The sequence below is a fragment of the Microtus pennsylvanicus genome, chromosome 7 (assembly GCF_037038515.1).
Source record: "Microtus pennsylvanicus isolate mMicPen1 chromosome 7, mMicPen1.hap1, whole genome shotgun sequence".
In the NCBI taxonomy this organism is placed as follows: Eukaryota; Metazoa; Chordata; class Mammalia; order Rodentia; family Cricetidae; genus Microtus; species Microtus pennsylvanicus.
Window position 1 is genome coordinate 55818615 of NC_134585.1, and position 16895 is coordinate 55835509.

General features: G+C 41.8%; 1 protein-coding gene across 1 annotated transcript; it reads right to left on the reverse strand.

The window, feature by feature from the left end:
• Window positions 1-1231: 1231 nt before the first annotated feature.
• LOC142854005 (trem-like transcript 4 protein) lies at window positions 1232-13244 on the reverse strand. Its single transcript, XM_075979149.1, has 4 exons — window positions 12859-13244; window positions 12291-12617; window positions 4037-4118; window positions 1232-2330 (listed from the first exon to the last, which is right to left on the reverse strand). The coding sequence occupies exons 1-4, from the start codon at window positions 12914-12916 to the stop codon at window positions 2204-2206; spliced, it is 594 nt and encodes a 197-aa protein (XP_075835264.1). The 5' UTR covers window positions 12917-13244; the 3' UTR covers window positions 1232-2203.
• Window positions 13245-16895: the final 3651 nt, after the last annotated feature.

A 16895-nucleotide genomic window follows, 5' to 3' on the forward strand; every position in this document is an offset into this window, starting at 1 on the left:
GGACTTCTTATTAATTATGAAAGCTTGGCTTTTAGTTTACACTTGTCTCAAATAGCTCTTATAACTTAAATAAACTTATTGATATTAATCTCCATTTTAGAATGTGGCATTACTTCTCTTCCATCTTGCACCCTGTGTTTCATCTCTGTGTCTCCTTAGCATCTACCATGGGGCCTCAACTCTCCTCTCTTGTGGATTACTAGTTGAAGATGTGTTGCATTTGTTTATGCTGTGAAATATTTGTTTTAATGATGAAAAGATGTGTTGCGATCTTTTATGTTGCATTTATTTAACTCTGTGAAGCTGCCTAAAACACTAGTTTGGTCTAATAAAGATCTTAATAGCTAGTCAGGAAAGGTACAGACAGGAATGCCAGGCAGAGAGAATAAATAGAAGGACAAAAAGAGAAAAAGAAGGAATGAGAAAAAGAGGAGAGGACAAAGCAAGGGGTCGCTCACCCAGAAACACAGCAAGACAAAGGAAAAGAGAGAGAAAAAAGATATACAGACATATGATGTGGGAGTGTCATATATCAATCTGTTGATTTCATTGGTTAAGCAATAAAGAAACTGCTTGGCCCTCATAGGTTTAAACATAGGTGGGAGGAGTAAACAGAACAGAATGCTGGGAGGAAGAAGCTGAGTCAGTGAGTTGCCATAATTCTTCCACTCCAGGCAGATGCAGGTTAAGATCATTCCTGGTAAGCCAGCTCATGGGCTACACAGATTATTAGAAATGGGCTAGTCCAGGTGCGAGAGTTAGCCGAGAAAAGGCTAGATATAATGGGCCAAGCGGTGTTTAAAAGAATACAGTTTCCATGTAATTATTTCGGGGCATAAGCTAGAGCTAGCCATGTGGGCAGCCGGGTGCCGGGGACACAGCCCCACTGCTCTTATTACTACAGACATAGAAAATGGTAAAAGCCAAGAGGCAAAATATATATGGTATGATTTAAGAAAACCTGGCTAGAAACATGTCAAGCTAAGTTCTGGCATTCATAAGTAAGAATACACTACCTTGTGATTATTGGGTAGCTTGATAGCAGGTCCCCAAAAAGCAAAAGTGTAAAAGAAAAAAACCCCAAACAAAACACCAAACAACCACACTTCCTTTTCCTATTTGCCTGGAAATTCTGTTTATACCTCCTGGCTACCTATTGGCTATTGAGCTTTTTTATTACATGAATCATAGAAAAGCAATACACGGTCACAGAGTGTACAAATAACCCACATCACTCTCTGGCACCATCTTCAGGGGCACCAAACATGCACATCGTGTATATAAATGCTTAATATAGTAAATAAATCTACAAAAAATTTAAAAGAGAGGGTGAGAGCACAAAAACCAAAAATTTGGTCCCTGTGTATGTTAGTTTTTATCAACTTGACATAAACCTGGGCATATCTGGGAGTAGGGAATCTCATCTGAGGAGTCCTTCAGTAGGGAACTCTCTAGACCTCATTCCCACCAGAAGGTGGTGCCCTGCTATTACTGTGGCCTCCCTCTGGTCACACACACATTGGCTGTCAAGGGTGGCACTGAAGATTCAATGATAAAATGCAAACACTATGAAAATGTATGGACTGATCCCATCCTACAGATGCCATCTCCTCCTCCAAGAGTTTCCCAGACAACAGCATCCAGCTTAACTTGATTTCTCTCTCCCAGTTGCATAAACCTCAAGAAGGGATCTTATCTTCTTGGTCCATGGTTGGGAGTGTTCAGAGGACCACAGAGGAAGAGAAATCTAAGTGTTGATTCCCAGAGAGGAAGGCCCTAGATGCTGGGAGAGCAGTCTTCTTCATAAGCAAGGACCTGCCCAGGTGGCTAGATTTGTGCTGCCTAAGGCAAGGACAAGGGGCTGGAATAGCAGCGGTCACCCCTAAATCTCATGATACCATGAAAGGTGGCAGGGAGGGGCACAGCGTTTTTGTTTGTTTGTTTGTTTTTGTCTTTTTTGAGGCCAACTCATCTATTCAGGAAGAATGGCCAGAGGTGCTGGCCATTGGTTCCTGTCTTCTGAGGGTACAAAGTGCATACCCAAGATGATTGTGGACTGTGGAGAAATTACAGGGAAAGCAGGGGACATTCTGAGACTTAGATGTCACCCATGATTACAGGCTCAATTCATGTCACAGTTCCTCGTTAGCACAAGGCCACCCCCAGATCCTCCTGTGAGATAGACATGGTTGAAAGTCATAAGTCACTGTTGTGTCGTCATTGTCTGTCCTCCAAATGATCTCCATGTGACAGTAAACAAGACAGTGAAGATAAGGGTCTTACTGAAGAGTCCACAGACTATAAGAACAACCATGTTGGATTTGGAGACCCTGTGGAAAGAGGAGACTGAAGGTTGATTAATGACCACCCACACTGCTGAGTCTGGGAAACTCCTCCCCATCCAGTCTTTCCAATTTAGGTCCTCCCTGACTTTCCACCAGCCTGTGGGAAAGTTTAGTTGCAGTTTAGTAGATCTCTTCCTAAATAACCAAATAAAATGTGTTTGCAGGAAAGTCTACGGTTCAGGTCCAGGAAATGCATAAGGAGGAGTTTCCCCAGGCATTTCGGCCTTCCGTATGGAATAGCAACAGGTCCTTATCTATAAAACCTGCTCCCTGTTGTCCCCATTCTCATCTGCTTCTGGGCACAGTTGTCCTACCTTAGTCTTTGTTTTCCTCTCCAGAAACCAAGAAAAATCCAACCTTATTGAAAACCCCATTGCGGGGTTGTCATGATTTTAGCAAAATGCTTCTACAAGTTCTAGATACACAGCAGTAGACATAAGATACCCACACAGGAGAGAGAGAGAGAGAGAGAGAGAGAGAGAGAGAGAGAGAGAGAGAGAGAGAGAGAGAATAAAACCTCTGCCTGACCTGCGCAGATAGGTGGGGACAAGGTGCTCTACACAGGGACAAAAGGAATATAGAGATGGAAGCTGACTCACACAAATGCCTGTTAGAATCATGAACATTTTACTCTAGTATCCTGAGAGCAGCAGCTGGAGATGTAACTCGGAGGTAAAATACCTACACAGCAAGGGCAAGGCACCCTTATCCATCCTCAGCATTGCTAAAAACATCAGCAGAACTGCTGAGAATCATGGCAGAAATTGACACCCCATCAATGTAGAGTTGAGTTCTCCCACCAGTGTTAAACCCAAGGAAAAAAGAAAACAAATTAAGGAAGTAAAGCAAAGCAAAACAAAAGCAAAGACAAAAACCGGAGTCATTCCAAAATTGCAGGAGTTATGAGGCTACTCAGGCATGCCTTTAATCCCACTTTTGGGACGCAGATGCAGGTGGATGGATATCTGTTGAGTTTTCAGTCAGCCTGATCAACATAGTTCCAGCTCAGCCAAGGCTACACAGTGAGATCTTATCAAATCAAACCAAACCAAACCTGTGGCTTGATCAGTTTCCAGCTCTGAATGCCAGTATCCCTATACTACAGAGGTTCCTGACTTGCATGAAGCCACACAATGTACCTACCATGAGAACCCAGGCTCACTGAGAGTATTTCACTACACTATCCCACTTTCAGGTTGGCAGGACTTTGAGCCATTAAATATACCATTTTCCTTCTATTAGTACCCAGGTGTGAAAGAAATTAGAAGGTGAGATGGGGAGGACAGGGTGACCTGGGGAGGATGCAATGATATTGGGAGCACAGGATGAGCTTTCGCGGACAGGATGAGCTGTGAAGGATGAGATGAGATGGGGAGGATGGGATAAACTGGGGAGCATGGGAACCTCCTCTCAGTCATCACTTCGAATTTCTCAGAGAAATTCTTCACAGACTGAGGTTACCTGAGTCTGACCCTGCTCTACCTAAGCCCATCTTCATCCCCATATCCTTGCAGCACATGGACTGGGGACCAAAGTATTCAAACAAGGAGCCCAGTAGCCTGAAAATGTAATGGTAACATCTGTCATATTGAAGAATGTGACTTTAGCATCTGAAGAGGGAACAACAACAGCTAACTTGGGTTATCGTTACACACACAGTCACACACACACAAACACACACACACACACACCTGGAAATTGTGGTATTGAAGGGGGGAGTTTTGGTCCTTGTCCTAATCGGGATCATGGCAGAGGCAGTAGCACTTTGACGACCTGCAGGAAGAAACCGAGAATGTATGGATAAGTGCATGGACAGATGATAGATTGATGGATAATAAATGGATAGTTAAATAGGTTGACAGAAGTGATCTGGGGAGGGAAAAGATCATGGTTATTCAAGAAGCAAGGTTTTCTTTTATAAAATTAAAATGAGCTAGCCGGAAGCAGAAACAACAAAAAGATGAGAGGAAGGAGAAAACGAGGAGAGGCGTGAAGAAAAGACTCCTCGGGATGTCTGAGCTGAGGAAACGTTCTCCTCTGCTGCTGTCCAGCTCTCCACATCTCCCTTCTCCCCCTTACTAGGCTCTCTCTGCCTCTGTAAGGCACGTCTCTCTAAGGTGTACTTTACTGCTGTATTGAATGTGAGCCTCAGCTTGGGCTTGGCACAGACTCCCTGGTTCTAGGAAGGGAGGCCTGTTTCTCTTTTCTCTGCCATCCTTGATCATCCACTATTACTACCGAGGATGTAGAGCCCAGCAAGGTATCAGCTGTTTGGTGCGGGAGAATTGTCTGTAATCTGTCAATCAAATTTTAAATAAACAATGATTAGCCAGGCAGGAAGTATAGGCAGGTCAACCACACAGGAAGTAGAGGAGGGGCAACGAGAATACGAGTATTCTGGGAAGAACAAAGCTCTTCCCACACTCCTGTGCAGATCACCAAAAGAACAAGATGCCATCTGCCTGGCTGTGAAAGTTATGGAGCCATGTGGCTAACATAGTTAAGAATAATGGGTTACTATAAGTTACATGAGCAAATAAGAAGACTGAGCTATAGGCCAATCAGTTTTTATAACTTATGGTAATCTCTGTGTGATTTTCTTTGAGACTTGCCAGCTGTGGAGTACCGGGTGGGACAGAAACCTCAACAAGCAGACCCCTTCATGTTACAGCTGTTCCTCAGGGAATTCAGAAATCCATATGGGGTGTATAAGTGCATTTGTCAGTACTGAAGTAAGCCTAGACACTTATTCCTACAAGCAACTGTCACCTCAGGTCAGCAGAGCCAGGGTCTGCATGAAATAAGGAGTTCATGTGGTTCATGCCCACAGCAAGATCTGAGATAAACAGTTTAGAACCCCATGGGGGGGCACCAAGGGCATCTTGGGAGGAGGAGAGTAAATTGCAGGACATTCTTAAGAACATGACTCCTAAGTAGGGATTTGGGAAATGGAAAGCAACTATGCTCCAAGTCTACTTCTTGCCCTTTACTGAACCCTGTTACCCAAGGGGAATTCATAGATAGGACCCCACTTACCATTGTGCTGCACTGGACCTCAGATGAAGATTCTGGGAGAAGGCCAGGCTTCTAGAAACCCTGGGCTCCAATGCATTCTCACCTGACCCAGATCCCTCTCCCCTCTCATAGCTTGTGCTCTGCAGCCTGAAATGTCAGCTGAACTCTGTAATAAATGCTTTTCCTAAAAAATCTGAGAAGAATTTGCAGCACCAAGGCCAGGCCAGTAGTGGACCCAAACCAGAGACATTTACAGAAACAGGACTGAGCCTGTGACCTAGGCCAGAGCAGGTCTGAGACAGCAAACTCCACAGCAGTAGGTACAAGGGAGCAATAGCTAAGGGAGTAGGCTGGACCAGAGACCTTGCAGGTCTGGGTGTGAGTCTGGGATCTCTGAGGAAGTAGGCCTGAGCCAGGAGCTCTATGGGTCTGGATGAGAGTCTGGGACCTCTGAGGGAGTAGACAGGAACCAGAGACCTCTGCCAGAACAGGTCAAAGGCTCAGCAGAAAGAGTCCTAATCAAGCAATCTCTGAGGGAACAGGCCTGAATGACCCCTGGCATTGTAAGACAAATGCCCGGAGCTCCGAGTGACCTCCAGAAACAGGAAGTAATTAATGCTGTTATTGGAACCATGACCCTGACTGCACCACAAGGAGCAAACTTGTGAGCATTGAATCTACTGGCACCTGGAAGATTGATCACCACAGTCACAGATAGCCCCAACTGCACCAATTAGAGGAAAAGATGGTTAGACAAGGTAAGAACACATGCAACATCACAAAGAACAACATGACACCAATAAAAACTAGTGGCCCTACAGCAGCACGACTTAAATAACCAAATATAGATGAAGCAGAAGAAAGTGACCTCAAAAATGACTTTAGGAGAATGTTTGAAGCCCTTAAAGAGGAAATGAAATATTCCCTCAATAAATGGAGGGAAAAACAAAGAAAAAATTGGAAGAAATAAAAAAATCTCTTAAGAAAAGAAAAAAAAGCAGTCAAATAGATGAAAAAAACTATTCAAGACTTGAAAACTTAGAAAAAAGACAAAAAGAAAGCACAAATTGAAGGACTTATAGAAATGGAAATTATGAGAAAATGGTCAGAAATCACAAATGGAAGCATAAATAGCAGGATACAAGAGATGGAAGAGAGACTCTCAAGCTTTGAAGATACAATAGAGGAAATAGACTCATCAGTCAAAAAAGCATTAAATCTAACAAAAGCTTAAAAAATATCTAGGACATATGGGACACCATGAAAACAGCAAACCTAACATCAATAGGTATAGAAGAAGGAGAAGTCCAACTCAAAAGCACAGAAAATGTATTCAGAAATCATAGGAGATAACCTTTCCAACCTAAAGAAAGATATGCATATGAATAGAAAAGAAACTTACAGAACACCAAATAGACTGAATCAAAAAAGTCTCCTTGCCACATAATAATCAAAACACTAAACATACAGAATAAAGAAAGAATATTCAGAACCGCAAAGGAAAAATGCCAAGTAACATACATTCATATGTAATATATACATATTAGAGTACTACTCAGCAGTAAAAAACAATGACTTCTTGAATTTTGCATGCAAATGGACGGAGATAGAAAACACTATCCTGAGTGAGGTAAGCCAGACCCAAAAAGAGGAACTCATAATTGGTTTTTAGCCATAAATAAAGGACATTGAGCCTATAATTCGTGATCCTATAAAAGCTAAATAAGAAGGTGAACCCAAAGAAAAGCATACAGTCATCCTCCTGGATATTAACCTTCCACAGGCGATGAAAGTAGACAGAGACAGAGTCCCACGTTGGAGCACTGGACTGAAACCCCAAGGTCCAAATCAGGAGCAGAAGGAGAGAGAGCACGAGCAAGGAACTCAGGACCGTGAGGAGTGCACCCACACACTGAGACAATGGGATGTTCTATCGGGAACTCACTAAAGATTTTCAAAGAACAAATATAAATACTTTTCAAATTGTTCCACACAATAGAAACAGAAGGAACATTGCCAAACTCTTTTTTTTCTTTTTTCTTTTTTTTTGGTTTTTCGAGACAGTGTTTCTCTGTGGCTTTGGAGCCTGTCCTGGAACTAGCTCTGTAGACCAGGCTGGTCTCGAACTCACAGAGATCCACCTGCCTCTGCCTCCCGAGTGCTGGGATTAAAGGCGTGCGCCACCACCGCCCGGCCTCAAACTCTTTTTATGAGGCTACAATTACCCTGATACATGAACTACATAAGAACATTACTAAGAAAGAGAATTATAGATCCATCTCCTTTGTGAACATTGATGCAAAAATACTCAATAAAATACTGGCAAATCAAATCCAAGAACTCATCAGAATCGTCATTCACAATGATCAAGTCGGCTTCATCCCAGAGATGCAGCAATGGTTAAATATATGATAATCTGTCAACGTAATCCACCATATAAACAAACTGAAAAATAAAAACCACATGATTATCTCATTAGATGCTGAAAAAGCTTTAGACCAAATACAATATCCCTTCATGATAAAGATTTTGGAGAGTGCTATAGAGATGTGCATGGCTATGGATCTTGGTTTACTGATACAAAGTTAAGGTCAACTTTGTTATACTATTTCTGCTTTTGATTTAGGTATTGTGTTTGTGTAGCTCATTTAAAAATGTAACGTAATAGATAGTCATCTGTAATAGTCAATTCTGTAGTCATGTTAGTTAGATTTCTAGATGTTCAGAGATGAATTTCAAATGGATAGGCAGTCTTCAAACCTTTCAAAAACTACAGAATATGGCATTTAAAATGTTAAAGAACTTAAGACTTTTTACGACAATGAGACATTCTGCAGGATACAGAAGAAAGTGATTAACAAACTGCCAATATAGGAGGACCTGTCTTTAAATTTCCTGCTTCATGAAAACGTCTGTCAGATAAGTCTGCTATGGGCCTGTAGGTTGAAGATGGATGCCCCAACGGTACAGAAGAACTTTGGGTGACTGTCCAGGTAGTGAGATGTCTCTGTCAATTCTAGAGTTTTGAAAGTTGTTTATAATGAGCTTATTGTTTGTTTAGGTAATATTATATCCTTCTAGAGTCTTATAAAGTTGAAGAATTTATAGTTATAGTAATAGTTTTTTAGTTAGGATAAAAGATAAAATAGATATAAATATTGTAGGTGTAATTCTTGCTTGATAGCTGTTTTGTTATATGTAATTTTACTATGCTAATGTTGAAGCCTTTCTTTTTATTTAAACATAAAAGGGGGTGATGTGGGATTTCCCTCTGTATGCTGTGATTACCATTAATGAATAAAGAAAGTGCTTTGAACCTATAGCAGGACAGAACTTAGGTAGGCAGAGAAAACTAAACTGAAAGCTGGGAGAAAGAAAGGCAGAGTTAGAGAGAAGCCACATAGCCCTGCTGAGACAGATGCCAGAACTTTGAAGTAAGTCCCTGCCATGTGGCAATACACAGAATAATAGAAATGGATTAAATTAATATGTAACAGTTAGCCAATAAGAAGCTAGAGCTGATGGGCCAAACAGTGTTTTAAATAATACAGTTTCTGTGTGGTTATTTTCAGGGCTAAGCAGTCGGAAACCAACAAGTAGCCCTCTGCCAACAGGAGAGAGCAGGGATACTAGGAACATACCTAACCATAATAAAGACAATATACAACAAGCCAACAGACAACATCAAAATAAATGGAGAGAAACTCAAGGCAATCCCACTGAAATTGGGAACAAGAGAAGGTTGTCCACTCTCTCCTTATCTGTTGAATATAGCACCTTAGGTCCTAGACAACAAAAGGAGATCAAGGGAATACAAATCAGAAAGGAAGAAGTCAAACTCTCACTACTTTCTATTGAAATGATAGTTTACATAAGTGACCTCTAAAAAATCTACCAAGGAACTTTTACAACTCATAAACACTTTCAGTAATGTAGCAGGATACAAGATTAACTAAAAAATCAGTAGTTCTCTTTTACACAGAAGATAAATGGGCTGAGAAAGAAATTAGAGAAACATCACCCTTCACAATAGAAACAAATAACATAAAATATCTTGTAGTAACTCTAACCAAACAAATGAAAAACATGTATGAAAAGAGTTCTTTGAAAAAAAATCGAAGAAGACACCAGAAAATGGAAAGATCTCCCATGTTCTTGGGCCAAACAGTGTTTTAAATGATACAGTTTCTGTGTGCTTATTTTTAGGGCTAATCAGCAGGAAACCAACAAGCAATTCTCCACCAACAGGAGATAACAGGGATACAAGAAACATACCTAGACATAATAAAGACAATATACAGCAAGCCAACAGACAACACCAAAATAAATGGAAAGAAACTCAAAGTGATCCCACTGAAATTGGGAACAAGAGAAGATTGTCCACTTTCTCCTTATCTATTGAATATAGTACTTGAGGTCCTAGTTAGAGCAATAAGACAAAAACGAGATCACGGGGTGACGGGGAACTTCAGCCAATCACATTTACTTTCACAGGACCCCCTAAGAAGAACGTTGCCCCCATGACAGCTGGAAGCAATCTTAGAGGATGACGTCCCCTTTCCCAACAGAGTTTGTCCTCGGGTTTAGGGACATCATTTAGGGGTTGGTATAGGGTTCAGGGATGGGGGAGGTATTTTATAGGCTTAGGGGTGTTTACTGAAAAAAAGGGGGAATTAATTGGTGATGGGATAATTGATATTTGTGCGTTATTGTTTTTAGAAAATTATATTGGTATTGATTTTTGTATATTGATACAAAAGTTAAAGTAAATTGAATATTGTATGCTTCTACCTCTGTTTAAAACATTTGTTATGTGTTGATATATATATTGTATTGATATATATATATGCATATATTTACCATATTGAAGTGTACATGTCTACCTCTGATATTATTTATGTAATGACATTGTTTACATTTGGAGGTCATTTTCCTCATTTATTGCACAGTTGTTTATTCTCTTAAGTCTTCAAGTTAGATAGGTATCGAGAATTATAAATCAATAGTCATATATGTTTGCCATATTTATATTTAGGCTAATCAGGTTCTTTAGATACATAGAGATTATATTTAGTATAGATTGTATAATCTTCAACCTCTTTGAAGAGCTGTAGAAAATGGCCTTTAATCTAACCAAGAGTTCTGTGCTAATGAGACACAATCACTCCTGGCAACACCGCTCTACTCCCAAGAGAATGTTGAGCACCAAAATCACTCCACTTGGAGCTTGTCTTCTTCTTGGCACAACAGGCCTTTGGGCAAAGAAAAGCCCATACCTCAACTACTGACAGAGATACAGAGTATCTGTAAATGGATAAAAACAGGATTGTCTTATCTTGCCAAGACAGGATAAGATAGTTCTAAAAAGTTCCTTGCCTTTGAAAATGGTATGTCAGTTATATTAGGCCTTAGCCAAGTTTGGTTGCCTCAACATTGCAAACGAGACTTTGGGTGATTGCCCAGGTAATCAGTTGTCTCTGTCATTTGTTGCACATTTTGGAAGTTTCTCGTTTGTACTTTCTGGTTGCTCAAGTAATATTACTTCCCTTCTCAGATCTTTGATGGAGTTGAAGATTAGATAATTTTAGTTACCATCTACATTATTTAGACTCCTTGAAGTAGAAAGCTTAGTAAAACTTTTGTGGTATGTTTCTTGCTTAATATTGTTTGTTGTTTGAAATTTTATTTTTGGTATCTGTTCCTACTGTATATAGTTGTATTTGGTTTGGTTCGATCTTGTTTAGACAAAGGGGGAGATGATGGGGCACTTCAGTCAATCACATTCTGTTTAGGGTGTGTCCCCCCGGGCCACAGAAAAACAGATAAAACATCCACTTGCTCTTGCCTCTTTCCTTTTGTTCCCTGTGCTCCTGGATCGCTGGAACCTTGGTTTTGTAAGTTCTCTTTCTTCAATTTATTAAAAGCTGAATCTATGATATTGAACTGGTCTGGTTAATTCTAAATACCGAATGACCACGCCCCATCAAAGGGGATACAAATTGGAAAGAAGAAGTCAAACTCTCATTATTTGTTGATGTAATGATATTTTACATAAGTGACCCCCCCAAAAATCTACCAAGAAACTTTTACAACTCATAAACATTTTCAGTAATGTAGCAGGATAAAAGATTAACTAGAAAAATCAGTAGCTCTCCTTTACACTAATGATAAAAAGGCTGAGAAAGAAATTAGAGAAACATCATCCTTCACAATAGAAACAAATAACATAAAATATCTTGGAGTAACTCTAATTAAGCAAGTGAAAATTATGTATGAAAAGAGTTCAAGTCTTTGAAGAAAAAAAATTGAAGAAGACACCAGGAAATGGAAAGTTCTCCCATGTTCTTGGGTAGGTAGAATTAACATAGTAAAAATGGCAATCTTGTCAAAAGCAATCTACAGATTCAATGCAATGCCTACCTAATTCCCAGCAAAATTCTTCAAAGACTTTGAAAGAATGATACTCAACTTCATATGGAAGGGCAAAAATCCCAGGACAGCCAAAACAATCCTGTAGAATAAAGGAACTTCTGGAGGCATCACAATCCCTGACGTCAAACTCTACTGCAGAGCTACAGTACTGAAAACAGCCTGGTACTGGCCTAAAAACAGATAGGAGGACCAGTGGAACCAAATCGAAGACCTGGATATCAACTTAGACACCTAACAACACCTGATTTTTGACAAAGAGGCAGCAGTAACAGCAGCAGTAGCAGCAGCAGCAGTGTTTAGAACAACTGGTAAAAACTGCCCAGAGATCAGCAAACCTGGGTTCTAGGGTTGGCTCTGCCCTGAACCAACAGGTGGCTTTGGGGAGTTCTTCCCTGTGCCCCAGTTCCCAGCTTTTAGAAGACAGTTTCTAGATTCCTCTCCAACTCGGGAGCCTGGCGATCAGGAAAGCTGAGAGTCACATAGAAGGGGGAAGCTCACCTCTTGACACCACCAGGCGGAACCTTCTGAGAACAGCCACTGTTCTGTCATTTTTAAGGATCCCACAGAAATAGAGACCCGAGTCTTTCACTGTGAGTGCAGTCTTGGTGACAGTGAAGAAGCGAGAGTCAGGATTGTCCCGGATGGAGAATTTTCGCCGCCGAGGCTCTGTCCTGAGACTGGACACTAACACTTTACAACATTTTGTTGATGTTTGCTGATACCACACCTTCACGTTGACTTGTTGGCTGTGATAATACTGGCATTTCACATAAAAGGTCTGGCCCTCCACTGTTTGCAATAACTTTGTGTCCTCTGCACAACAGCCTGTGAACATACACACCCTTCAGATCAGAGAGTCCCCCAGTCTGCACAGCACGGCTAGGAGAGGGGCTCCCTTCTCATTGACTGACCTCTTTGTGTCTATGCTCAGCAGCTTAGAGCCAGTTGCTGGCCACAACACAGCATGTGTTCCGCCTTTCCAATAGAGCCCCATTTTGCACACCTTCCAGCCCCTTCCCTCACCTCTCCCTGCTTCCTTCCCTCTATCCTTGTCCCCTGTCCTCACCTGAGGCCAGGAGCACCAGCAGGATGGGGGATAGCAGGTATGTGTCCTCCCAGGCCATGGGTCCTCTTCTCGAGCTGTAGGGGAGCAAGCAGGGAAGGAGGGAGGAATGCTCTGAGGAGAGGAGACCAGGGCAGGGCAGGGTCCAGGCACCTCCCACAGGCAGTGCAGGGTGAACTCCTGAGGAAGCCTGGACCTCCGAGAACAAGAGGGAAGCTGAGCAAGGCCTATGCGGCCCAGTGGCTCCTCCAGCACAGGCTTTGTGTTGAGGCTTCTGAACTGAACTAGATAAAGGGTCACAGAAATGCTGTAATATCCTGCCTTAAAGACCAGAGTGAGAAATTCTAAGAATGACCAGGAAGGAACCATAGTGAAGTAAGAATGTGCTCAGTTCTTCTCAGCACCACCCACAATCCCCCACTTTCTCTTGAACGTCAAGTTACAATTGTCTCATCTACCTCCTATAACTTAAATTAACTCATTGATATTAATCTACATTTTATAATGTGACATTACTTCTCTTCCATCTTGCACTGTGTATTTCCTCTCTGTGTCTCTTTAGAGTCTTCCATGCCCCTCAACTCTCCTCTCTTGTGGAATATTAGGTGAAGATATGTTGCATTTGTTTATACTGTGAAATATTTGTTTATATGATGCAAAGGTGCATTGCATTCTTTTATGTTGCATTTGTTTAACTCTGTGAAGCTGCCTAAAACACTAGTTTGGTCTAATAAAGATCTTAATAGCTAGTCAGGAAAGGTATAGACGGGAGTGACAGGCAGAGAGAATAAATAGGAGATAAAGAAGGAATAAGAAAAAAGAAGAGAGGAAAAAGCAAGGGGCCCCTCACCCACAACCACAGCAAGACAAAGAATAAGGGAGAAAGAAAAGACATACAGACATAGACAATGGTTCAAGCCCAGAGGGAAAATACGTATGGTATGGTTTAAGAATACCTGGAAAGAAACATGCCAAACTGAGGTCTGGCAACATAAGTAGGAATAGCTTCTCTGTGATTATTTGGGAACTAGATAGCAGGTCCCCAAAGAGCAAAAGTATAAAAAAAAATACCCAACCACCACACTTCCTTTTTCTATTTGCCTGGAAGTTATGTTTATACCTCCTGCCTACCTAATGGCTATTGGGCTTTTTTATTATATTAATCATAGCAAAGCAATACATGTTCATACACTGTAAAATAACTCACATCACTCTCTGGCACCAGCTTTGGGTGTACCAAATATGCACATAGTGTATATAAATGCATCTTACACATAATAAAATAAACAAACCTACAAAAAGAAAAGATGAGAGCACACAAATCAAAGACTTGGTCCCTGTGTTGGTTGGTTTTTATCAACTTGACATAAACCCAGACATATCTGGGAGTAGGGAATCTCAACTGAGGAGCCCTTCAGCAAGGAAACTCTCTAGACTTCATTCCCACCAGAAGGTGGTGCCCTGCTATTCCTGTGGCCTCCCTCTGGTCACACACACACTGGCTATCATGGGTAGCACTGAAGATTCAATGATAAAATGCACACAGTATGTTGATGCATGTACTGATCCCATCCTACGGACACCATCTCTGCTTCCAAGAGTTTCCTAGACAACAGCATCCAGCTTAACTTGGTTTCTCTTTTCCTGCTGCATAATCCTCCAGAAGAAATCTGCCTTCTTGGTTCATGGTTGGGAGTGTTCAGAGGACCATAAAGGAAGACAAATCTGAGTGTCTGATTCCCATAGGGGAAGGCCCTAGATGCTGGTAGAGCAGGCTGCTTCATAAGCAAGGGCCTGCCCAGGTGTCTAGATTTGCACTGGTTGCCCCTAAATCTCACGTCTCCCATGAAAGGTGGCAGGGAGGAGCACAGGGTTGTCTTATTTCAGGCCAACTCATTTATTCAGGCAGAATGGCCAGAGGTGTTGGGCATTGGTTCCTGTCTTCTGAGGGTGCAGAGCACATACCCAAGATGATGGATGGATTGTGGATAAAGGGCAGGGTTAGTAGGGGACATTTTAAGCCTTAGATGTTACCCATGAATAAAGGCTCAATTCATGTCACAGTCTCTCCTTAGCCCCACCCACCCCCAGCTCCTCCTGTGAGATAGACATGGCTGAAAGTCATAAGTCACTGTTGTGTGTCATCATTGTCTGTCCTCCAAATGACCTCCATGTGACAGCAAACAAGACAGTGAAGATGAGGGTCTTACTGAAGAGAACAACCATGCTGGATATGGAGACCCTGTGGAGAGAAGAGATTAAATGTTGATCAATGACCAACCACACTGCCGAGTCTGGGAAACTCCTTCCCATCCAATCTTTCCATTTTAGGTTTTCTCTGCAGCTTTCCTTCAGCCTGTGAGAAAGTTTAAATGCAGTTTAGTTGATCTCTTCCTAAAATAACCAATTAGAATGTGTTTGCAGGAGAGCCTAGGGTTCAGGTCCAGGAGCTGCATAAGAAGGAGGTCACCCAGGCATCTTGACCTTCAGTGTGGAATGGTGTCAGGTCCAGATCTAGGGAACCTGCTCCCTGTTGTCCCCATTCTCACCTGCTCCTGGGGACAGTTGTCCTACCTTAGCCTTCATTGTCCCCATCCAGAAACCAAGAAGAATCTAAGCTTACTGAAAACCCCATTGAGAGTTGTCATTATTTTAGTATAACAGTTCTCCAAGTTCCAGGTAGAAAGCAGTAGACATAAGAAATAGGTTCACCGAGGGTATATATATATATATATATATATATATATATATATATATATATATATATATAGAGAGAGAGAGAGAGAGAGAGAGAGAGAGAGAAAGAGAAAGAGAAAGAAAGAGCTCACATGACCTGGGCAGATAGGTGGGGACACGGTGTTCTACATGTTAGGACACAGGGACAAAAGGATTATAGAGATGGAAGCTGACTCACACAAGTCTGTTAGAAACCTGAAAATCTTACTCTAGTATCCTGAGAGCAGCGGCTAGAGATGTAGCTTGGAGGTAAAACATCTACACAGCCTGGGTAAGGCCCCCTCCTCAGCATTGCTAAACATCAGAACTGCTGAGAATTATGGCAGAAATTGACACCCCATCAGTGTAAAGTTGGGTTCTCACACCAGTATTAAACCCAAGCAAAAAGAAAACAATTTAAGGAATTAAAGCAAAGCAAAAAAAAAAGCAAACTCAAAAATTGGAGTCATTTCTAAAATTGCAGAGTTGAGAGCCTAGTCATGCATGAAGGTGCATGCCTTTTATCTCACTCTTGGGAAGCAGAGGCAGGTGGATGGATCTCTGTTGTGTTTTCAGTCAGCCTGATCAAAATAGTGCTTCAGGCCAGCTAAGGCTACACAGTGAGATTTTATCCAACCAAACCAAACCAAACCAAACCAAACCAAACCAAACCTGTGGCTTGATCACTTTCCAGCTCTGACTGTCCAGTAACCCTATACTACAGAGGTTCCCAACTTGTATGAAGTCACACAATGTGCCTACCATGAGAACCCAGGCTCACTGAGAGTATTTCACTACACTATCCCACTCCTGTGTTGGTGGGATTATTAGCCACTAAAAACATCATTTCCCTCCTCTTGATACCCATGTGTGAAAGAAAGTAGAAGGTGATATGGGGAGGATGGGGTGAGCTATGGAGGAGAGGATGAGCTGGGGAGGATGACAATGAGATGGGGAAGATGGGGTGAGCTAGAGATTACTGGATGAGTTGTGGAAGACAGGATGAGCTGGGGACAACAGGTGCCTTTTCTCAGTCAGTTATCACTTATAACCTCTCAGGGAAATTCTTCACAGACTGAGGGGACTTGAGTCTTCTCCTGCTCCACCTAACCCCATCTTCGCTCCCATATCCTCTCAGCACATGGGCTGGGGACCAAAGTATTCAAACAAGGAGCCCAATAGCCTGAAAACATAATGGTAATGCCTGCCATACTGAAGAATGGGACTTCAAAATCTGAAGAGGGAACAACAGCAGCTGACTTGGGTTATAGTTACACACACACACACACACACACACACACACACACACACACACACACCTGGAA